At 44.4% G+C, this 23,968-nt stretch overlaps 1 protein-coding gene across 1 annotated transcript in view; it reads right to left on the bottom strand.

Annotated features, from left to right (window-relative positions):
- Positions 1 to 1,243: 1,243 nt before the first annotated feature.
- The window catches only part of med23 (mediator complex subunit 23), a 25,673-nt gene continuing 2,948 nt past the window's right edge, over positions 1,244 to 23,968 (bottom strand). Inside the window, exons 6-30 of the mRNA XM_083642778.1 lie at positions 23,552 to 23,650; positions 21,982 to 22,083; positions 21,783 to 21,852; positions 21,454 to 21,566; positions 20,736 to 20,831; positions 14,272 to 14,478; positions 13,512 to 13,655; positions 13,219 to 13,364; positions 11,729 to 11,974; positions 11,119 to 11,261; positions 10,381 to 10,555; positions 9,911 to 10,074; positions 9,185 to 9,309; positions 8,822 to 9,027; positions 7,898 to 8,078; positions 6,794 to 6,964; positions 6,088 to 6,304; positions 5,846 to 5,955; positions 5,346 to 5,472; positions 4,818 to 4,983; positions 4,317 to 4,389; positions 3,984 to 4,198; positions 2,847 to 2,967; positions 2,382 to 2,513; positions 1,244 to 1,505 (exon numbers count right to left, since the gene is read on the bottom strand). Coding sequence (XP_083498904.1) covers positions 1,332 to 1,505; positions 2,382 to 2,513; positions 2,847 to 2,967; positions 3,984 to 4,198; positions 4,317 to 4,389; positions 4,818 to 4,983; positions 5,346 to 5,472; positions 5,846 to 5,955; positions 6,088 to 6,304; positions 6,794 to 6,964; positions 7,898 to 8,078; positions 8,822 to 9,027; positions 9,185 to 9,309; positions 9,911 to 10,074; positions 10,381 to 10,555; positions 11,119 to 11,261; positions 11,729 to 11,974; positions 13,219 to 13,364; positions 13,512 to 13,655; positions 14,272 to 14,478; positions 20,736 to 20,831; positions 21,454 to 21,566; positions 21,783 to 21,852; positions 21,982 to 22,083; positions 23,552 to 23,650 — 3,723 coding nt within the window. The 3' untranslated portion in view covers positions 1,244 to 1,331. The remainder of the gene's footprint in view (positions 1,506 to 2,381; positions 2,514 to 2,846; positions 2,968 to 3,983; positions 4,199 to 4,316; positions 4,390 to 4,817; positions 4,984 to 5,345; positions 5,473 to 5,845; positions 5,956 to 6,087; positions 6,305 to 6,793; positions 6,965 to 7,897; positions 8,079 to 8,821; positions 9,028 to 9,184; positions 9,310 to 9,910; positions 10,075 to 10,380; positions 10,556 to 11,118; positions 11,262 to 11,728; positions 11,975 to 13,218; positions 13,365 to 13,511; positions 13,656 to 14,271; positions 14,479 to 20,735; positions 20,832 to 21,453; positions 21,567 to 21,782; positions 21,853 to 21,981; positions 22,084 to 23,551; positions 23,651 to 23,968) is intronic.

Raw genomic sequence — 23,968 nt, 5'->3', positions numbered from 1 at the left:
GGGGTTTCCAGTAGCCCACCAAATGTCATGGAAATCTGTTCATACGTTTTTGAGATATCCTGCAGACAGACAGAAAACAGGGGTGAACACCACTAAATGTGTCACTACTGTCAGTACAGGTACAGGCCATTTGCACATGTTGGACTCCTCCTAGTGGTGTCAGGCTGCCATTACCGCCTCCTCAGAGACTGAGTTGGGGACATAAATTAGTCTGGGACTGGATTTTCAGTATCTGGGCTTGCAGGTGGAGACACAATTGAGGACTAATATCCTAATGAAGGTCACCTGCCCTGTCCCATCAAAGTGTCCGTCTCAACCAAAGACCCAGTGTTCCTCCAGAGCAGATCTGACCCGACACACTTCTCCTGTCTGTCTACCTCTTGGTAACAGTAGACATCAGCAGGTGTCAAGTTTCTCCAGGCGATCAAAATACGACTGTCTCCATCTCTTCCATGTCACCTTTCTGACAGCCATCTCAGAGGCGGGTCTCTATGAGCTGTTTGGGTGCACTTAGCTCAGAGGCTTCTAATGGGGGAGACCATGAGTACAATATCATGCTGCTGAGGAAGAGTGTTCATGTAGGCTAAACCTTCAGTTCGTCTGTTTTTTTTTCTTTGGGAGCGGGGGGTAATCTTGTCCACTGTGTAGGCTACAAAACAAGTGGAACTCCTATTATCGAGTTAAACCCACTCTTGCACACATAATAATCAACGTGCAAGGAAACATATTATAGAAAATTAGCATATTGACAAGAGGAAACAGGCCTACCTAGTTAAGACAAAAACCCCAAGAAAACCTTATTGGGGGACAAAGCTTCGGTGGGGCAATTCAAAGAGGGATAGGTGCTGGGACCAAACAAAATGGAATGGAAGGACACAGCATACATTCTCTCATTTGTAATGAACAAAACATCCACAACACATTATGTTATCCCTATAGACAAAATTCCATACTTTTCCAGACTCTGAATTGTAATATTTAGAAAATGAATAGTCAGTCACAATAGTCTGGAAACACAAATATTTGTCAATATTCTTCATTTTTCCATACTTTTCCAACCTGGAAAATACTAAAATCAAATTCCATACTTTCTATACTTGCGTAGGAACCCTGCCTAGGCTGAGATTTAATTCTGTATTTTATTTGAACCATTTCAACACACACACACACACACACACAGTTCACAGCACGAGTGGTAGAAAGGAGCATCAATAAAACAGCCAAACACAAATTACCAAAATCTTTTTATTGAAGAAATACTGTACATAATGAAAATGGAACAAGCTTTTCACTTCACTTGCGCGTCATCAGAAGAAAGCCATGCGGTTTGCCTACATGGGTGCGTGCGTGTGCTGTGTGGAGGATGGGGAGGAGGAGGCGGGGGGCTGAGAGGAGGCAGAGGCGGCTGATGACGTGGTCGTCGTCGTCTCGATCATGCTGCTGTGTGTGATGAAACGCAGACGCAGCTTCATGGCCGGACGCAGCGTCACGATGATCTTCTCCACCTACAGAGACAGATGACGGATAGAGACAGACGGATAATTAGATGGGAGATATAACAAAGATAGACAGATAGATGGGGGAGGAGGAGGAGGAGGAGGGGGGGTATTTACCGGGAAGGAACCGACATGATTCTGCTCCTGGCTGCTATCGAGCAACCTGACGCTGCCAGATGGTTTGTTTTCATATAACCATCTGGGAACGAGTCACTCGGGAGATCATTTCAAACATACAGTCTGCTATGGTTTCAAAGGGCAGGCACTTAAAAAAAAAACCTGGCAGGTGATTGGATGAACCATCCGTCCATCAGCGTCTATCACGGGCTAGCTTCTTGCTGGCGTCACACCAAAGCCCGCCCATAGCTGCCTCATAGGATTGCGGATTGGTGCTGGTGGTTTGGATTCAAACCAATAGATTTGGAGCATGCCATGGCAAGATGGATTTGTCGTGTGATTGTGATCTCATGATCCCACGCGTCGCGAATCCAGATGCCTCGCAAGGTTAACTTTCGAGCGGAACTGGGTTCAAATGTTGTGACCTGTGCAGTAATGCTCCGAACCAGTAAATATAAAAAATAACATACCTGTTTATTTACCAGTTGAAAACGATCCACATTTATCGTTTCAAAATCACAATTACGCTACCCAAAATATTATGCATTTAAGCGGGGTAACGACTCATCCTCACTGGCATAAGTGTCCAGTAGCTGCTTTGCCTGTAAAATTGCTGACTATTAAAGCTGCGCAGAGCTGATTTTTCTGAACATCGGTCTTCTGAATCACAAAAGTGGGGCTGCAGCTCATGAGATCAGAAGCTTGTTTTGATTTTCTCTCTCGCTGAATTGGTTCCTTAACCTGATACACACACACACACACACCTACCTGCTCCTTAACACTGTCCCCGGTGTACATGTACTTAATGTGATAGAGGAAGTCAGTGATGGGGTCCATGTAGTGGAGATGTTGGGAGTGTTGGTCCACTGCTTGGAGCATCTCGTAGAAGGCCACGCCAATCTGAACGACACACACACACACACACACACACACACACACACACACACACACACACACACACACACACACACACACACACACACACACACACACAAGTGTACAGGCACACATACACAAAGACAATATATTATTATTACATATAATTATGTCAAACTAAATCCTAAAATGTATATCAGATTCATCTAATAGCCTGAGGCGAACAGTATCACCAACCAGGCATTTATGAGTCCCGTTTTTGTTTAAACTGCATATTAAACTTGATGCTGCAGGTGTGTCTCTGATGCGTGTGGGATTCTGTATATACCTCTAAAGTCTATGTATTTGTGTGTGTACCTCCAACATGCATCGTGTCCTCTCCTGCTGGAAGCGTTGTAGGAACGGACCCACCAGGTGATACACATAGAGTAACTGGAACTCTGTCTGGACGATGGGCTTCAATGTCTCTGATAGGAATCTACACACACACACACACACACACACACACACACACACACACACACACACACACACACACACACGGTTTACAGTTTCAAGAGTATGACACTGATCTGATTGTAGTTGGTGCCAAAAAATGACAAAAGAGAGAAAGATGAACAAAACAATAACATCCGATAACAAGTGAATGCAGGTCATACAGTGTGCACAAAAGTGTATCTATTTTCTATTGGTGTACTTTGTAGATGAACATAACAGGCTATAGCGCCTACCACACCGCTACAATGTGTGTGTATTTGTATCTAACATTTAACATGTTGAATCACCGTCGGTGAGAGAAATCACTCTGATTGGCTGGTCAGGGGTAGAGAAATCACTCTGATTGGCTGGTCAGGGGTAGAGAAATCACTCTGATTGGCTGGTCAGGGGTAGCGAGTGAAGCAGTGCAAGAGAAGAGAGGGTACAGACAAAACGCTCGGCTCATCTTCTAACTTTATCTCATCCGATCATCCAAACACACGGATATTTTCACGACGACGTGCTTTTGGGAAAGTCCTTTGAGCCTCTCGCTGCACGATATCACCCATTTAGTGCGGTTTCTCCTTATTTTTCCACCCCTGCCTCTTCCTTTCTTCCACAAGCAAAAGAACAGGCTAAGCCAGTAGCATTTGCAACTTTTGATCAGACATATTCTCGATTAGAAGTAGCTATATTACGAAACCGGTAAAGCGAAATGAGCGAAAAGGTAGGAAAACGCTACTTTGTTGCATGAATCAGGTCTCACGTAGGTGCAGAACGTATCTAGTAACTAGTTTACCATCGGCTGTCGTGTTTTTGCGGTGTGTTCAAATGCAACTTTTTCACCCTGACACAGGAGACGTGAGGTGAAGCATTGATTGGCCTCTAGGTGTCGCTAGTCAAGTGTTTTCGGTGTGTCGGTCAAATGAAATACAGTATGTGAGTATGTGAGACAGACAGACAGACAGACAGACACACACACACACACACACACACACACACAGAATATCCACGTACTTGGGAATCAGAGAAAGTTGTCCGATGGAGGAGTGATGCCAGACAGCGTGTGCTAATGCTAGCACATAGCTGCAGTTCATCTCGCTGTAGCTCTGGTGGCAGGCTGTGAAGTCCAACAGGGCGAAGGGATAGCCCGCCCACTCCGTCTCCGACGTCAGCACCGGAGAGCCAATCACGGACACGATGCGGTCGTGGAGAACGATCCAGTACGGTTCCTGGAAGAGGAGAAAATGTCAATTCACCAATAGTAAAAATGATGTAATGATTTAGTGTTGTGAGTGAGTGAGTGAGTGAGTGTGTGTGTGTGTGTGTGTGTGTGTGTGTGTGTCTTACAGGCAGTGCGGTGATCACAAGTCCGATGGCATTCATCCAGGCTGTGATATTCTCTCTGGGAACCAGAGGTTGGCTAAAAGTAGAGAGGAGTACATGGTTTGGTGCATTCATATATTTCGGGCTTTTGTGTGCATTTGTGTATGCATGCTCTAAAAGTCTGCAAACCATAACCCATAATAATAATCACCAGACTCCATAGACTGTACAATAGGACCCAAATAATCAAACAACAAACAACAAATAAAACTCTGTTTATTCTCCACATCTTTAGCATTACAATAAGCAGGGTTCTGCAACATTTTTTCCCCAGCGAAACCATGAGCGGCACTCAGATTACATGCTCTGTGTGTGTGTGTGTGTGTGTGTGAGAGAGAGAGAGAGTGTGAGAGAGTGTGTATGTGTGAGTGAGAGAGAGAGAGCGAGAGTGTGTGTGTGTGTGAGAGAGAGAGAGAGAGAGAGAGAGAGAGAGAGAGAGAGAGAGTGTGTGTGTGTGTGTCGTACCTCTTCAGCACGACATTGAGCAGTGCGTTGCCCACATCCTTTCCCGGCACGGCCAAAGCCATGAGCTCCACACAGGTGACGTGCAGGGCGTGGGCCGCGGGGTTGGGGAACTCGTTGAACCTCCAATCACAGTTGGGGAAGGGACCGGGGGACTTGCCCGCCATGGGTGGGAGGAGTTAAGGAGGGCAAAGTTCACTGGAGGAGGAAGTGGGGTGTAATAGTTGTGTGTGTGTGTGTGTGTGTGTGTGTGTGTGTGTGTGTGCGCGTGCACACCGCCCTTTGTGTCCCTGTTTTGTTTACATGTATAGATAGTCTAGAGGTGTAAGCGAGCAGGACTTGAGAATGCTAGACACCAGCCAAAAAACTTGAATTGGGATTAAAATAACTGCATATTTCTAATTCCAGCAGGCATTAGGAATCACTAGCAAGGTTAGATGTATTCTTCAAGTTCCCCGATGGCCCATGACTGTGTCTATTCTCTGTTCCCTATCGAGTTAGAAGGAGCAGGGTGAAATGAATGAAGGATATTGTCAACCAGGCGGCCAATCAGCTTGCAGTAGTAGGTGTCATCGGGGATCCATACGTTGTCTTCTCTGGCGTTCATGCCACACTTCAGATACGTTTCACTGAGGCACCAACCTGGGGGGCGGTTTTCCTACAGGAAATAGTACACAATAAATACTAGCATTAAAACGGAGAAATACTGTAACGCTACTTGTGATAGTATGAACATTAAAGGAATGCAGAACAATCGATCTGACAAAAAAACAGATTGGAAATAAAATACATACGACATTCATTAAAATATTCATGACAGCATAGGGACATTTTCTGCTCTGGCTTTCATTCCACATTTTTGCTGCGGCTAAACGAGACACCAAGCAGGAATATGATTGCCTGACAAGAGTACACATGTAGTATAGTAAATAATGCACAAACAATGAATATATAAACTCGTTACGAGACGATGTATTCTCTGGGGGTTTGTGTGTGTTCTTTCCCTTTCTTCCGTCATCGCTCCCGCCTACCTTCAGTGAGGACATGATCGCGTGCACCAGCTTCCTCTTCAGGTTGGTTCTCTCTCTCAGATGCCGTTCGTAGTAGTGGAGGGTGTTGTACAGGTAAGTCACCGGACGGTCTGCGCACAAAATGCAACAATAGACACAGGTTGTGTTGTTGGAGCACAAACAAAGGCCCATATATTGCATCTAAATAAATGTGATGACCGGTCTTGGGGACAACCCCCCTCTCTCTCTCTTTCTTATCTCACCATGGAACTTGTACAGTCCTCCCAGATGATCCAGCAGCGTTTCCAGGGACTTGGAGACAGGAAGTAGCTCCAGGAAGCGGTGGATGACGATGTCGAAGACGGGCAGGAAGCGCAGGCACACGTTGCCAAAGTAGATGGGCAGGTACTGAGACTGCAGCTGCATGGGAGGGTTGACCTGGTCTGCAAGACCCTCAAAGTACAGCTTCTCTGGGTATTTCTGGGTAGGGCAATAACAAACATCAGTTTAATTATAAAATGACTTAGATTTATTATCACCACACTCCACACCCATTTTCTAATGAGCTCGCTGTTGTTAGAGAGACGTTACAGACTGACACTTCTGTTGAAATGACAAATTAACTTAAAATTGTACATGATGTTGCAATGCTGTCAACTGAATTCATATTGTCAATGTTGTGCGGCTAACAGACTCGTCCCAGATTATGCGGATAGGCTTGTTTTGCGTGGGCTCAATAAGAAGAAGATAGGGTTCATTTTAAAATTTTATTTTAAATCTGATTAGGCCCATTGGTTACATTTTTATAGATTTTCTTGTGCTATGTATACCTAATGGATGGATTCGTTATGGGAAGCATATAACTTTGCTCACGTTGCAAGACATCGGTGTAACTACTTGACTTGATTTTGCTCGTGAAAAAGAAAAAAGAAAATGGCCGTCCCCAGTGTGCGTGTGTTAAGCGTCTACCTTGTGGTAGCACATGTGTTTGTTGTGCCAGTCGCTCTGCAGCCAGTGTTCCGGAGCGTTCTCCTTGACGAAGTCGTTGACTCGGTTCCTGAAGTCGTTGGGCTTCAGCAGCAGCAGCTGGATGATGAAGTAGCAAACCTGAGCCTCGTTGCCCTCGTGGCTACGCATCGCCTGCCGGAGGAGGAGGAGAGGGAGGATAATGATGTGAGAAAGCATCGACCTCGCCACCTCAGAGGAGGAGTGAAGAGGAGTATCTAATACGGTTTATAAAACGGCTCTCTCAAATCAAGCAATCTGATTGGCTCACAGCTAAATATACCACAGTTAGAGCCACTCACTGCCCTGAACAGTGTGTGAAGAGGGCCAGAGGAGCCAGAGGGGCTCAGGTCCAAACAGTGATTTAAGACATTTAAAGAGGGGCTCAGGTCCAAACAGTGATTTAAGACATTTACAACACCCGTTCTGCTAACCTCATGCTGTTGTAAATCCCCAAAACACATTCTCTAATCGGTCATTTGTCATTTCATTCTGCCGTGCCCACAGACTGGAATGACTTACAAAAAAGACTAAAACTGGTCAATTTCATCTCCAAATCAGCAGCTTTCAAGGACTCTATCATGGACATTTTCACTGACACCTGCAACTGCTTCCTGAACTAGTACTTATCCCCTGCCTGTCTGCTCCGGCTGTTTTTTTTTTTTTTACCCTACCCCCTATCCCTCAAAAGGCTGTGCCTTCTGCCAGGTCGCCATTGTAAATAAGAATTTGAAAAAAAGAAAATATATATATTTTTTTAAATATATATATATGTATATGTATATACATATATATATATATATAAATAAAATAATAATAATAATTTTCATATTTCCATACTTGGCAATAGATCACTTCAGACCGTGATATATGCTTTATATATACATATATATATATAGCATATATAGATATATGCTATATATTATACCATTGTTTTCAACAATGGTGTTTTTCGAAGCACGACCCATGGGTGTGGTATAATAAGCATATACCATGGCCTGTCGTGATCTATTGCTTAAATGTCTGTGCTGTAGTAATGCACAACACTGTATATTTGGCCGTCCTCACCAGACACAGAATGAGCCTATCCAGGGTGACGATGTTGTACTTCCAGACCATGTCGTTGAGTATTTCGATGCACTTGTTGAGCTGCTGTCCGCCGGCTGACGTGGAGAACTCGTAGACCAGGAAGTCTGCAAAGGTGCGCACGTGGGCGACCAGCGCACGAGCCCCGATACGCTCCAAGACCCTGAGGGGGAAGAGAAACAACAATTAGCAACTCCGCCTCTGTGAATACTGACAGCCCCCTCTGGGCCAATTAGTAACAAACCTGTCAACTTGTTTTGACTTGAAACTGCTGCAGGTTTCATTAAAATCCAATCAGTGGTGTCTGAGAAACAAATTAACAAGGAATGTAGCACCGTCCTTCGGCTAATATGAAAACCGACTGGGACACGGACTGTCTGTATTCTGCATCTATTTGTGCATCCTATGTGTGTGTGTGTGGATGTGACCATCTGTATTAGTGTTGTCACGGTTTTCGGTACTTTGGTACTTAGTTGGTACTACATTGTTTTCGGTACTTCGGTACCTGTTTTTGCATGGTACCGAGGGTATCGATTTTTTTTTTTTTTTTTTTCAATAAACAATACTTGAGGGCTACATGCCAATGGTGTTGCACTGTCTGCACTCACTGCCATACAGAGTTGAATGTAAGAAGTAAGCAGAAGCACATTGTTTTGTTTTAAAGTTGAAGGCTACATGCGATTAGTTCATTGGAAATGGTTGCATACTTTAATAAAGGAGAATATGTTGAAGAAATATCAGTCTGTTTTTTTTACCGTGGTACCGAAATTGGTACCGAGTACCGTGGAAATTCACTAGTACCGGTACCGACTACTGAATTATTGGTACCGTGACAACACTAGTCTGTATAATAGCCAGTGTGTGTTTGTGTGCTTAATTAGGGGACACAAAATGGCGGCAACGGACCGGAAGCCTATCTGGTTGATGTGGTCCGTCTCCAGCAGCATCTTCCACAGCAGACAGAGGAAGAGGGGAGGCGACCCCTGCATGGAGAAGTGGGTGATGATGTCATTCTCGTTGGACATGGACTTCCACTTCCTGTATTCCTCCTCCACGTTCTTTTTCAGATTGAAACGAGACTCCTGGGGAACATTGTTCTGTTTGAAGAACGCCTGAGAGAGAGAGAGAGAGCGAGAGAGAACGATACACAGAGAATGGGAGAGAGAACGTGGGAGGATGTCACTAAACTGGGACTTGAAGAACGTGGTTTGAGGAGGAAATTTAAGAGTTTCGAATTGAATCCATATCAATTTAAGTGTGTGTGCACACCTGTAGCGGAGCAGGGAAGCAGGACAGTGTGTGTGAGGCCCAGTTGTGAGGTGTGAAGGTCATGATGGTCTGGAGAATGTCTTTACACCAAGTCCCGTGGATGGAGTCAGACCCTGTGAAGAAATCTACATGCCGAGACCAAGCGGGTGAGGACGGGTGACGCACAGAGAGAGTCAGTGTCATTGAAATGAAAATATACTCCAGGAAACAGGGAGGGACAATAAGTCATTTAGACTTATAGATCAAATAGATTTAAATAAGGAAGAAGAATCTAAAGAACAAAGTAATAAGAAAGTGCAAAAGAGGGAAACCGAGGGAGAGAAAATGAAGATCTCAAGCAAGAAAGATCTAAAGAAGTCAAACCCAGACAGAGCTACCAGTTAACGAGTAATGTGTGGCTCTGGGCCAGGGTGAGGATCTACCAGTAACATGTGTGGCTCTGGCCAGGGTGAGGATCTACCAGTAACATGTGTGGCTCTGGCCAGGGTGAGGATCTACCAGTAACATGTGTGGCTCTGGCCAGGGTGAGGATCTACCAGTAACATGTGTGGCTCTGGCCAGGGTGAGGATCTACCAGTAACATGTGTGGCTCTGGCCAGGGTGAGGATCTACCAGTAACATGTGTGGCTCTGGCCAGGGTGTGGATCTACCAGTAACATGTGTGGCTCTGGCCAGGGTGAGGATCTACCAGTAACATGTGTGGCTCTGGCCAGGGTGAGGATCTACCAGTAACATGTGTGGCTCTGGCCAGGGTGAGGATCAGGGCTCGGTTCAGCTCTTCGGACTCGGCCGACAGAACCGTCTTGGGGTCGTTGAGGAAGCGGGTGAACTGGGGCTGGACCTCCGAGCTGCCCAACGCTGTGATCAACCGCAGGGCTGTGCTCTCAACACTGGGGCGAGAGACACACAGACAGACAGGGAGAGAGAGAGACCATCGTCGCCAAATTATTTCTCTGTAGGTTTTAATTATCTTGATGTATTGCAATGTATTGTAAACACCTTTGGGATTATTATAAAAACTTTGACAGTTATTACCAATAAAACCTTTTTTATAATATGAATACAAGAGAGATCTAACTCAATCAACATCATTCTAATTTCTTTTAGTACTAGTCGTAGGTTAAACTGGTGTATACATATTGTGTGTGTGTGTGCACGGGCGCATGTGTGTGTGTGTGTGTGTGTGTCTATATTACCACAGGTGCAGCTGATTCTGGTTAGTCTGAGGTACAGCAGCCAGACTGTGCAGGTGGCTCAGCAGTTGGACTCGGTAGTGAGGCTGGATGTGGTGCATCCTGTAGCTGAACATCTCCAGCAGAGTGTGCAGGATTCCCCAAGCGTGGGACTTGAACACGTTGGGCAGCAACTGGCCTAAACACACACACACACACACACACACACACACACACACACACACACACACACACACATCGAGAGCGAGAGGTTATTATGCTTTCAGATTATTCTGCTTTTTTTCCCCTCACTTAAAAAGTCAAAATACTGCGACAGACAAATGTTCTGAACTCATCTAATCAAAATGCAACCCAGTGATGATGAGATGCTAATTTGAGGAATGAAATGACTCCTTGTGCTTTTAGCCCCTTATATAAAGATCATAACTTATATAAAGATCATAACTTATATAAAGATCATAATTTATATAAAGATCATAACTTATATAAAGATCATAACTTATATAAAGATCATAACTTATATAAAGATCATAACTTATATAAAGATCATAACTTATATAAAGATCATAACTTATATAAAGATCATAACTTATATAAAGATCATAACTTATATAAAGATCATAACTTATATAAAGATCATAACTTATATAAAGATCATAACTTATATAAAGATCATAACTTATATAAAGATCATAACTTATATAAAGATCAGAAGTACATTGGTCGCTCTGAGTAACTCACTGATGAATCCTTTGATGCCCAGTGACTCGATCTCCATGTAGACCAACAGTCTGCTGTATGTTTCTACCAGGGCAGGAGCCAGGGCGATGCTGGACTTGGCATGGGCCAACTTGATCACCCGAGTCGCTATGCTGTGGATCAGACTGGACAGACAGATCGAGAGGGTCAATGACACAGGGGCAGAGCAAGAGAGGGCAGAGGGAAATATAAACAGAGGGAAACTCTGCATTTTAAGAAGCCATACATGTACCCATCTGTCTAAATCTGTCTAATAAATAAAATATATAGATCTGTGGTTCTCAGTGTGGCGTGGACCCCCCCAAGGGTCCTTAGGGGGGGTTCCAGGGGGGGCCCAGCAAAAAGAGGAATAATTTATTTTCACTATAATTCCATCCATAAGTAACACAATTACTATTTTGGTCAAGGGTTTTATACACGTTCTAAAATAAAACATCTAAAAGCAAAAATCATATCCGATCAAATGGGGGGTTCTCAAAGTTCTCAAACTTTTATGTGGAAAAGTTTGAGAACCACTGCTATAGATCATCTATCTATCCATTTTCTTTCCATCTTCCATGCATCCCTCCATGCCTCCTCGGCGGTGGCCTACCTCATCTTGGCGTGTACGGTGAGTGAGTCCAGCAGGTTCATGGGCAGCGGGGTGATGGATCCGGACGCCATGCAGTTGATGCCGGGCAGGCTGATCCTCTGGGAGCCGTTCCCGTAGATGGTCTCCACCAGCACGCCCATCGGCAGAGTGAAGCACTCGGAGTTTGTGCTGTAGGCGTTGCACAGCAGGGCGATCTTATAGTCCGACATGCCCAGGGTCTTGTTACGCAACGACTGCTGGAGAAACCTGGGGAGGGGAGACGGCGTGATGTCACAGCAGCTCAATCTGAATTTTGGCACAGTCAAAAAGCAGTCCGTTCGTTTTCTCCACCGGATGAATTCTTTTCAGGCTCACGCGGGGCGGGAGCCTACACAGTGCCAACACAGATAGACAATCACTTTGACACCACCACGTAATTTACACCCTCTAATCCGACCTGACTACAGGAAACCCATGTGAACATCGGAAGAACACGAAAACTCCACATATAAAAGACTGAGGCACGAACACCTCTTAAACAGTTTTTTATTACCCACAAACAAACTACACATTCTCCTCTTTCCAAAACTCTACACATCCATTTTGGTGGAGAAAAAAAAATCATTATGATTAAATATCTCAAAAACATAGGAGGAACTGGTCTGTTGCAGTGTTTGCATTTTGTCATTTTAAGGACTTAGGTTACCTTTTATTAGAGAAAACACACAAAAAACACAATAGCAGTATTTTTGTGTTATTACTTGTTTTGTACCATCATACCCATTTTCAAATGTGGTTATCTCATTTTGGTGCAAAACAGAGGTTACATTTTTGGGTAAATCTAGTTTTTCTGTATAGTTTCATAGTGTGTGGCATGGATGGCTCTAGTTTTGGGGTGACCAGTATTAATTGCATACAGATTTGTCAAAAGTACAGTGTTTTGGAAGTAGATACTCATGGGGTACTTTCAGAGCTTGTCAGTGTTTCAGGGCGTTTCAGGGTTTTGAAGATGCAAACTCATGGTGCCGTTTCAGAGTGTGTGGGATGGGGATCTGTAGTTTGGAGTTGATACTAGGGCTGCCCGAAAATCACATTAGAATATTCCCTCTAAACAACAAATATTTGTTCGAATATATTCGAATACTAAAAAAGAAAAGAAAGAAAGCATGCGTGAATACAACCAGAGAGCTTATATAACTACTTGATCTATTTATTTGAACATATTTCCCCCCCCAACATAAACATTGTTTTTTTTCCATATTTATTCAGTCAGTACTAATACAGTAGTAGCCTACACTTTTGTAATGTTTTTAAATAACCAGGCAAACGATGTATGTCTTTATGTTGCCCTCTTGGATAGGTTCTTTACCCGGTTAAATGTAAAAGATGTGTTTTTTAATATAATAATACATTCGAATATTAATTTTCATCTTCAAATATTCTTTTAATTTTTATATTGGAATATATATTCGAATATAGAATATTCTTTGACAGCCATGGTTGATACGTACTCGTGGTGCAGTTTCAGAGAGTGAGGGATGGGGATCTGTAGTTTGGAGTTGTCGTTCTGGGCCTTGCGGTTCAGGTGGATCCAGATGCAGGTCATGGCGAAGGAATGAGTTGACTGAGGCTTGTTAATGTCTGGGACTGGAATGCACTGGAGAGGGAGAGAAACACAGATGATGATACTACAACTACTACTACTACTACTAATAAACTGATTAAATTATGAAGCATTTTTCATTCTCCAATCAATCGATCAAATTTGTTTCTTGGCACACACACGCACACACACAAAGCGTACCTCTTTCTCTGGGTAGAGCAGGTCGAAGAGCTTCATGACAGGCAGGAAGTCGGCTAAGGCGTTCTTCTGAATGCTTCCTGATATAAACTGCAGTAAGACCCACATCAGGTGGTCCCTGCCTTTAATAAGACCTCGACCTGCAAGCTAGAGAGAGACACACACACAGAGAGAAAGACACTCCAAAATCAGGTGGTACCTGCTTTTCAAAATCTAAAGTGATAATACGGAAGATTTCAGTTTTCTTGACGACACCTATGGCCATGAGTAGTAATTGCAGATGAGATCCACACAGTGGCGCATATGTGACGTGAGTTTTTTTCTTCTTCTTCTTAATACATTCAAGTTGGCCAGTGGGGGGCGGTAATGCAATGCTTGCACGCCAACCGTGCACACATCTCAAAAGAAGAAGAAGTTGGTCAGCGGTGCTCATGGATCCCACTGGAGATTGCGATGACACGTGGGCGGTGTGTGTGTGTGTGGGGGAGATCTGAGCTGTCAAAAGGTAACAAAAGGCTCGGCCCTGGCCAATCCCACCGCTTGACTGCTGCGTAGGGCGTGCACAGGGTGTGTTCTGCCCAAATCTCCAGTGGGATCATAATAACGTGGAAACAGCAACTTGCTTCGACTCCGCCTACCCTCTCTGGCGGGTGCTGGGTGATGCGAAACCCATCAAGAACTGTGCGCTGCTTCTGATATCTTTTTGGTTTTTTTTAGGGGGCTTCAATGTGGGGGGCCTCCTCCTCTCTCTACCTGCCCGTACCTTCTGGTGTAAGGAGAGCACCATGTGGGGGAAGCTGGCGAACTGAAACAACACAAAGAAGATGAGCTGCGAGGAGAGGTGCTGCCACAGCAGCTGGCTGGTCCCCCCGATGTCGGCGTCAAAGTGCTCCTCCGTCTCCGAGCGCTCCATGGCGTACACCACCAGGTCCACCAGCTGCTCCTCCAGCACCGGGCAGCGCTGCTTGTGCTGCGAGGGGGAGGAAGGGGGGGACGTGTTAGAGGGAGAACGAAGGAGAGGCCAGGAGAGAGAGGACGTTAAAGAGAGGGAAGGGAGGGAGGGAAAGAAAGAAGTCCAAGGAAAGAGAGAGAGGTTGGAAGAAAGAGGGAGAGGGAGAAGAGAAAAAAGAATCATCATTAAGTGACTTCATAATACAAACTTACATGGTGATAAATCTCCCTGATCCTACTACAGTCATTTCAAATTGGACTTTTCAAGACTTTTTCCCACCCGCTCAGACACAAGACTGTATCTTCCACCTCAGCCCCTGCCTATTAGATACAGCTTACTGTGATGAGAGGAACAGGAGGACAGAAAGGGAAGGGAGGAGGAGGAGGAGGAGGAGGGGAGAGAGGGAAGAGGGGCGAGGCAGAGAGAGCCAGGGAGAGGGGAGGGGAGGAAGGGGGGTGGAGGATAGACAGAGAGAGAGGGAGAGTGATGGGAAGGCAGGTTAACAGGACCCTACAGGCCTGAATTATCACTCGATATATAATATGTATTTATATATATGTGTGACAACAAAAGTCTACCTGTACTTTAATATCACTTGCAAACATAATCAGATGTGATGAACTACAGAGACATATCACGAGTACAATTTCATGCAAAATAAGAGTTTGGTGTTCTCATTTGATTCATAGAAATTAAGTAGGCTACTAGGCTAAAAACAAATCTGTCTCTACTTTGCTTTAAATTCAACTTCTGATATTGTGACACCTGTGTGTATTTATTACCAGGGTGGGAATTGGGAAACTAACATAACCCACCAGTGACAGTGGCAAACATACACTTATTATAGCGCTAACCAACAAATATAAAAGAACCTCAGATCGCTGGTTAGCTAGCTCCCACAGTGCCAAACAAAGTATACAAACTCTCTAGCCAATAGCCAAAACACACCAGCATTCTCCTGGTGTCAACTTCCCACTGTGTGTGTAATCGTATGAGCTGAGCATAACACTGTTATTATTGTTCCATGCCTGCGGGTTAAAACCACCATCTAAGAAAGCCTTGCAGATTACATAGGCTGTTGCTACTCGAGCTCTGAGAGGAATTATTTGGAAAACCCTCGGTCGGTACTACCTATGTGGCATAGATTCAGGGTAGAAGAAGGATCGGGGATCTTTACATTGGCTACAACAGGACTGTGACAGTATCTGAGCCCTCATCATCATCATCACACAGGTAGGACTCCGCTCACACACCACAATGACACAGCACGGCACGGCACGGCACGGAACTGAACAGCACGGCAAGGAACTGAACAGCACAGCAAGGAACTGAACAGCACAGCAAGGAACTGAACAGCACAGCAAGGAACTGAACAGCACAGCAAGGAACTGAACAGCACAGCAAGGAACTGAACAGCACAGCAAGGAACTGAACTGAACAGCACGGCACAGAGCAGAACAGAACAGCGCAGAGCAGAACAGCACGGCACAGAGCGGCACAGCACAGCACAGCACAGCAGCACAGACAGACATGCAGGCCAGCTAGGGTTTGGACAGGTTTTGGGGCGTGACTGGGAAGAGGGAGAGGACCTGGGTGACTGGATAACGCTGAGTACCACCTCACCTCCCTGGACCCCCAAACACACAAAGAGAGAGAGGGAGCGAGCGAGGCTCCAAGAGAGGAAGAGAAGAGGAGGAGGCATAGGCACATCTGCTGTACTACCTACAAGGAAAACCCCCGGTCCAATGGTCTCTACCTACCTGTAGGCCAAACCAATGCCCTACCAACTGTAAAACCATACCAATGGTTGGTCTACCCTAGCCTGACTCCGCCAGATGGGGGCGGCATTGTTCCACAAATTCACAATCCACTCATCCATCTGGCAGCGTCAGGTTAGGTCTACCCACCTACCTACCCAATACCCAACCAACGGCCTGAGTGATTGCAGAGCAATTCCAGTAACTTTCCTACGGTCGAGTTTCTGAAGACCAAAAACGGATTTTGTGGGCTATTGTTTATTTAGGGTGCTTTTCTCACTGGAAACAATTGCTTTCGTTCCGTTCCAATCAGCGCCTGGGCACGATTTCCCCCCACCCCCCGCACCCCACCCCCCGCTGGTCAGCTTTCACATTACAACATTTCTTCCGCGCTCGGGAACGGAACAGAGTGCACTACATCAACTACGCCTGGAGTGTATCCTCGCCCGTGTGTTGTCTATGTCAGAGGTTCTCAAATGTTTTTCAGCCAAGGACCCCTTACAAGATAGCAAATATACCAGGGACCCCCTCATTCTGATTTGTGATTTTGGGCTAAGCTTAATTGTTTCCACGGTAACATGCTTGACTTTTAAATTGATTGATAGAATGTAATGCATGAATTATTTTAGATTTAAAGCATAACATATTTTCATTGAACTATGAAGTTTTTGCAACAACAACAAAAGTTTTTATTTTTATTTTCCTGAAAACTTTTCGCGGACCCCCTTGCAAAGTGCCACGGACCCCTGGGGGTCCCCGGACCCCCATTTGAGAACCACTGGTCTATGTGGTTCGGAACGGTTGGCGTTCACATTCGCAAGTGTTCCGTGCCCGCCAAAGCGCTGCCCAGACCCCCTTTTCAAGTGGATCCTGTCACGGTTCCCTGTTGCGAGCGGAACCGAACGCAACGTTCAACTTCACACTCATCAAATGTTCCGAAACTGGGGTCAATTTGGGGACAAGTGTGCTCGGGAACTAGCCTGGTAAACCAGCCCGTCACGTGACCTCACATTTCATTTGGCTACTCGGGAACGGTACCGTGGCAAGAAAGCACCCTTACTTTAGTCCCAGTGAAATGCACTAGGCTTTGAAACTAAACTAAGGAGTAATTGCTACCAGTTATGCTTGCTGTCTGTGCACTTTTCCATGATGTGCCATTGTTAGTATCTGGGCAAAAAACATAATTTAAATCTGCAACTGGCCAATCCAAAAATATCGGCTATTGCAATCGGCCCCAGAAAACGTGACATAAATGAATTGCACTAAAAGTCATTATGCTAAAGCCTGCTGGCTTGAATAAGTCGGCTCAGTAGTTCAGAAACTCAACTATCAGCAAACCGTAAGCTTTATTACAATTGTAATACATTATACCAGGAGCTGACTACAGTGAATGACCCATTTGCTGTCATTGCTAATCGATTTATACTTGAGAATACCATTTTAAGTGAATGCCTACGATGTATTACTAACTTTTTTTACATACAAACTCCATACTCAATATGTCGCTGTCGGGCAGAAACCATGTATCTCCAAAGAAGCAATTTTTCCCAAGGATGGGGAAAAAAACACATTCACATTTTAAATTAACATGATGTAATAATAACATAAATAATAACATTAATACAACATCTTCCGCTGGTCCAAAGTACCTGAAACTTTCGCAGGTTGTTTTTGGGTACCCACAAAATCAATTTATGAACAAAAAAAATGGCTGTATTTGGAGATACAAGTTTTTCCGCCTGATACTGAGATACGAACTGACCCCAAAAAAAAGAGAGAAAACCTCAAAGACCCTCATAGCCAGTTTGTGGAAGCATTTCCCACAATGCATTTTGCACATCATCATCCAATGAACATCACATAGCACAGGTCATAGTTCACTCAACCAGTCAGACAGCCAATCAGAATCACTCACCGGCCGTCAGCCGACCCGGGCAAAACAGATCCGATACTTCAAAGTAAACAATAAAAAATAAAATAGAAGAATACAAGTGTAGCGAGCACTTACTCATACACAACTCAGAGCAGCAAATTGCCATCAGTGAGTGACTGACACGAGTTACAGAAAACCTAGAAACGTGTCGGTGTTATCCTGCGAATAGCCTTAAAAAACACATACATTCACCTGCTCACTTCCTGACATTTCTCAGTGATGTAGCTTTCTGTTTATTTGTAAGGTCATCTTCTTCTTGCTATTGATATGTAATCTATTATTGTATCATTTCAGTTTATATTATACTATTCGTCTGCTTATACTAAGTGTCTGCTTGTTCTGAGGTCGAGGCTCCCAGGTTTTTAGGCCATTCTTTTTGTAGTTTTGCCCAGGTCAGCGCAACAGAAAGCAGGTCAGACACATGAGGACCTCGCTAACACAGGCAAGGACCAGACTACATCCATACATGCAGTGTGCAGCAGGGCTTGAAATGCCAAACAGCAGGGTTTAATGTTAGGGATATTTCATGTCTTAGCTAGACTACTGAGTTGTCTGGTGACTAACAAACTTAAGTTTGGTTCGTTTTTCCAAGAGCTTTTAAGAGTCCCAGTCATTTAGCTTTGTTTATATTAGTGACCCGTCTGGGCTTGTAAGATACAATTCAACTTTAATAATGCCTGTTGGCAAACTGGGTTATTGCAGCAGCAAAATAGCAATAGGATACAGCAGGACAATGTAATTAACAATATAGCAAATGGCTTTCTAAATCTGGAGTCAAATTGAGTAAATTTAGTCTGTCATAGCTGGGGCCCAAATTGATTAAAACATCAGGTTCAAGACATAACAGACTAAAAAATGTGTCACTTCATTATTCTTATTCTTAGACCTATATGAGTTTCCTGATATTATCCATTTATTAAATTCTAATATGATGGATATGATGCCTTTTGTTATTGTTGTTTTCATATTGTTTGTGTATAATTAATCACTACTACAATGGCTGTTCATTATTAGTGTCCCATTGTCCAAATGCTGTTTCAGAGCATTTAACACCTTAACAAAAATAGAATTCTGGGTGAAACACTGAATGCTTCTGGCATGAAAATGCTCAAATTTAAAGATATACTTTATACCAGCACAAATTATTACCCATCGTTAGTGGCAACAATTATTATTATTATTCCCTTTGCAGTTATCCTGCTGTATTAAAAGCACAGAGAGCATGAGAGGCAAATTGATGGATAAGGGAAGAGGACTGCACCCCGCTAGGGAACCCACCATGAGAATAGCTGTTGATGAAAATGTGAGGGGAAACATTTGACTTGCCCACCATCCCTGTAGCCATGTTTAAAATGACCCTATCAGTTGCTGTAAGCCAGTCTGTGTGTCTGTCCATCTGTCTACCTACATCTGTATCTACCTGTCTGTCAATCTGTCTGTCTGCTGCACTGTGTCTCTCAACAAACTGTCGTCGTCTTCTTCTTCTGTAGTTTCATGGCGGTTGGCAAACAGCATTTTTGTGCATTACCGCCACCTTCAACAAACTGTCTCTCTCTGTCCATCAGCTTCATCTGTGTACAGCCCTGCTGTGGCCATTTCAAGCTCTGTGTTGTTTTGCCCCACCCCCCCCCCCTTCTCCAATTTTTCCCTCTCTCCCAGTTTTCCATTTCTAGGACGGTGATGACATCATCAGCGTGCCTAAAGAAAAGCCAAGCGTCCAATGGGCTGGTTAGTTGGTAGGTCAGGTGACCAGGAAGAGGAACAACAACATACCTGGGCAATGTTCAGAGTCTAGAGAGCGCATGGCAGAAAGACAGACAAACACAACACAACGACCAGAGGACAAGAGAGAGAAAGAAGGGGGGAAAAGAGAGGAAAAACAGAGACAGAAAGAGAGAGAGGTAAAAAGAAAGAAACAACGAAGAGTGAGAGAAAAGAGACAGAGAGAAAGAGAAAGTAGTGACTACGGAGCTAGGTTGTTCACCAATGCCCTTTTCAGCACACTTAGCATCAACTCAGCCCATTCAAATAGACACAGTGATTATTGGCTATTTGTTCATAGTTGAAACAAGAAGGAGGAGGAGGGGGATCCAAAATCTGGCCAGCATTGTGTATTGCTTTCTGGCAGCAATACAAGGCCAAACATGAGGAAGGGCTTGACTCTGGGCTGTGGCTGAGTTGAAACTGAATGAACCCAACAGGGCAAACCAACACCAGTGCATTTACGGGTCAGCCGACAGCATTGGCTGGCGTTACATCATGGTCTTATATAGGTGTGTTACCAGGGGCAACAGGGGGGGAAGAGGGGGAGGTTCAAACAGAGGGGGGGCGGGAAGGAGAGGAGAAAGTAAGGGCGAGGGAGAGGGGGCGGGGAAGGGGAAGGGGAGAGACAAGAATGGGAGGAGCAGGAAAGGAGGAGAGGAATAAGACAGGGGGAGAAAGGGAGAACAGGAGAGTAGGAGGTGAAGAGGAGTAGGAACAGAGGAAGAGAGGAAAAGGTGGGAGAGAAAACAGGAAAGAAGTGGTGAGGTCAGGGGGGAGGGATTGCTATAGAAGAGAAGGAGGAGGAGGAGAGGAGGAGTTACCTGTTTGTTGAGTCCTAACATGTTGCAGACCATTTCTCTGGAGTACGGCTGCTCCAACACGTAACGCAGCAAGCCTGTCTGCGGCTCAAACAGGTCCTACAAACAAGAAAGCAGACACAATATTACTGCTTCTTCTTCTTGTGTTTTGTGTACGAGGCAAATAGCTCCTAAATGCAGCACATGTAGAACATATGACAGTGTGCATGTACAGTATGTCTGCATTGTGGCTCCTGCATTACATGATATCACTGCTGGCTTGCTGGGGGAAGTTAAGCAGGGCTGACTCTGGTTAGTCCTTGGATGGGAGACCATCTGGTGCTGGAAGTGGTGTTGGGAGGACCAGTAGGAGGCGCTCTTCCCTCTGGTCTCATAACTAAAATCCCCATCCCCCAAACCCCCCAGGGCAGAGACAGGGACTCTGTCCTGTGAGTGAGCACCGTCCTCCGGATGAGACCGAGGTCCTGACTCTGTGGTCAATTAGATATCTCATCGACACTCTTCGTAAGAGCAGGGGTGTAAAACCCCAGTGCCCTGGCAACCATCCCTCACCGTTACTTATTAAAACAGTCAGTCCTCAACTCTCCACCATGAGAGCTGATGTGTGGTGTGGTGAGCCTTCTGTCTGGCCACAACTCTGTGTGTGTGTGTGTGTGTGATGCAACCAATTATTATTGTGTGTGTGTGTGTGTGTGTGTGTGTGTGTGTGTGTGTGTGTTACCTTGTCAAACGGCAACATGCCTCTCAGTGGGAAGCGGAGACTAGTGGGGTCTAATTTCCAGGAGTTACAGATGGCCCCGCTGTTATTCACTACTGGCAGCAGGCTGCACCTGCCTGTGCGCACACACACACACACACACACACACACACACACACACACACACACACACACACACACACACACACACCATGAAGTGCATTATGTGCTGCCTGTGCCTAATATATACCCATGTCACAAATCACAATCCAACTTTTTCAACTTCAACGACATTGATAGACTGAGCTCTTGATAAATTGACGTGTGTTTACATGTTTTTAAGTGTTTCTTACCACAGATAGAGTTGATTCTGGCTGTGGGTCTGAAACTGTCCACAAAGTCTGATATCACACTGCCTAGAAGCTGGAAAGACAGACCAATGTGAGTGAGCGTATGAGAGAGAGAGATTAAATACACACAAACTGCACAAACACACACATGAAGACGCCTAAGCGCATGCACGCACGCGCGCGCACACACACACCTCCCTACCCAGTGTGATAGTTGTCCTTCTGGATAGAGTTTTCGGATTTCTGCGATGGCAAAGTAGGCTGGCAGGAGGCAGGCATTTCTGTCCAGGATATACTCTACTACCTGGAATACAGACACATGATATACTCTACTACCTGGAATACAGACACACATGATATACTCTACTACCTGGAATACAGACACACATGATATACTCTACTACCTGGAATACAGACACATGATATACTCTACTACCTGGAATACAGACACACAGGATATACTCTACTACCTGGAATACAGACACACATGATATACTCTACTACCTGGAATACAGACACACATGATATACTCTACTACCTGGAATACAGACACACATGATATACTCTACTACCTGAAATACAGAAACACATGATATACTCTACTACCTGGAATACAGAAACACATGATATACTCTACTACCTGGAATACAGACACACAGGATATACTCTACTACCTGGAATACAGACACACATGATATACTCTACTACCTGGAATACAGACACATGATATACTCTACTACCTGGAATACAGACACATGATATACTCTACTACCTGGAATACAGACACACATGATATACTCTACTACCTGGAATACAGACACACATGATATACTCTACTACCTGGAATACAGACACACATGATATACTCTACTACCTGGAATACAGACACACATGATATACTCTACTACCTGAAATACAGAAACACATGATATACTCTACTACCTGGAATACAGAAACACATGATATACTCTACTACCTGGAATACAGACACACAGGATATACTCTACTATCTGGAATACAGACACACATGCGTGCAGACTAACACATAAAAACAGGGAAGATTTGGTGTGCTTGTATGCAAAAATCCATGGTTTATAGGGGTGGGGGAAAATTCCAGAATCGATAATCGCAAAAAAAAGTCAGGCCACTCACTGAACAGCAGGCCAGGCGCCACCTACTGGTTTACTAGTGGTTTTATTACTTTATTAGTTAGTCTGAAGTAATAATTACACTTCAGGGTTAAAGTGGGTGCATCTCATTGTAAAATTGGACTTGGCCCAAATTGGGCTTCAAACGGACAAATTTCACACGCGTCGGCCCATATCGGCCTGGCCTGCTTGGTATCTAATGCCCGGCCTGAATTATGATCCCAGTCCGCCCCTGTTTTTAACTATATCGCCCAGCCCTACTCATGATATAATATACAGTCTCTAGAAGTGTATGATTCAACTTTTCCCATGTTCTAGAGTAAAAAAGCAAACAAACTGAAAAAATAAAAGAAAAAAAGAAACAAAAATCGCAATAAATCGTAATATCGAATCGCAATAATCGTAGAATCGCAATACTTAAGAATCGCAATATAAATCGAATTGGCACCCAAGAATCGTGACAGTATCGAATCGGGAGATAAGTGAATCGCCACAGCCCTATGGATTTGTCAGGATTTTATTTTGTTTTTTTATTACAGACAGACAGACAGACAGACAGACAGACAGACAGACAGACAGACAGACAGACAGGCGGATGGATGGACAGACAGACAGATACAGTACCTCTCTGCCAGCCAGTAGCTGCTGGACCACAGCTGAGCTGACAGTCGTAGGAATGGTCTGAATTTTATCCAGTACAGGTTTCAATAGGTCTCGAACACCCTGAGACAGACAGACAGAAACAGACGTTATGGGGCTGTTCTACAGCTGCTCCTATACCAAGTCCTATGCTCTAAGAAGAAAAGGGGGAAAAAAAACATGTATTTATTGTCAATTTGAGAAGAATTTATAGCTTGAAACTGCCTCCAAATCTTTGGCATTTTTGACTTTGTAATTTCTTGTTGGGACTCAGATCATTTCATTGTCCTGCTCGTTGTGTCATTTACAGTCTCGAAACAATGTCTCTTTTAAGTACTACTTAAATAAATACAAATCTAGAAAATATTAAGAAAGCAAAGGGACTTTTTGGATTGTGGTTCT

Source organism: Poromitra crassiceps, assembly GCF_964638095.1.
Source record: "Poromitra crassiceps genome assembly, chromosome: 9".
NCBI lineage: Eukaryota > Metazoa > Chordata > Actinopteri > Beryciformes > Melamphaidae > Poromitra > Poromitra crassiceps.
Note: the sequence above shows the minus strand (reverse complement) of the source record. Positions and strands in the feature narration are given on the sequence as shown.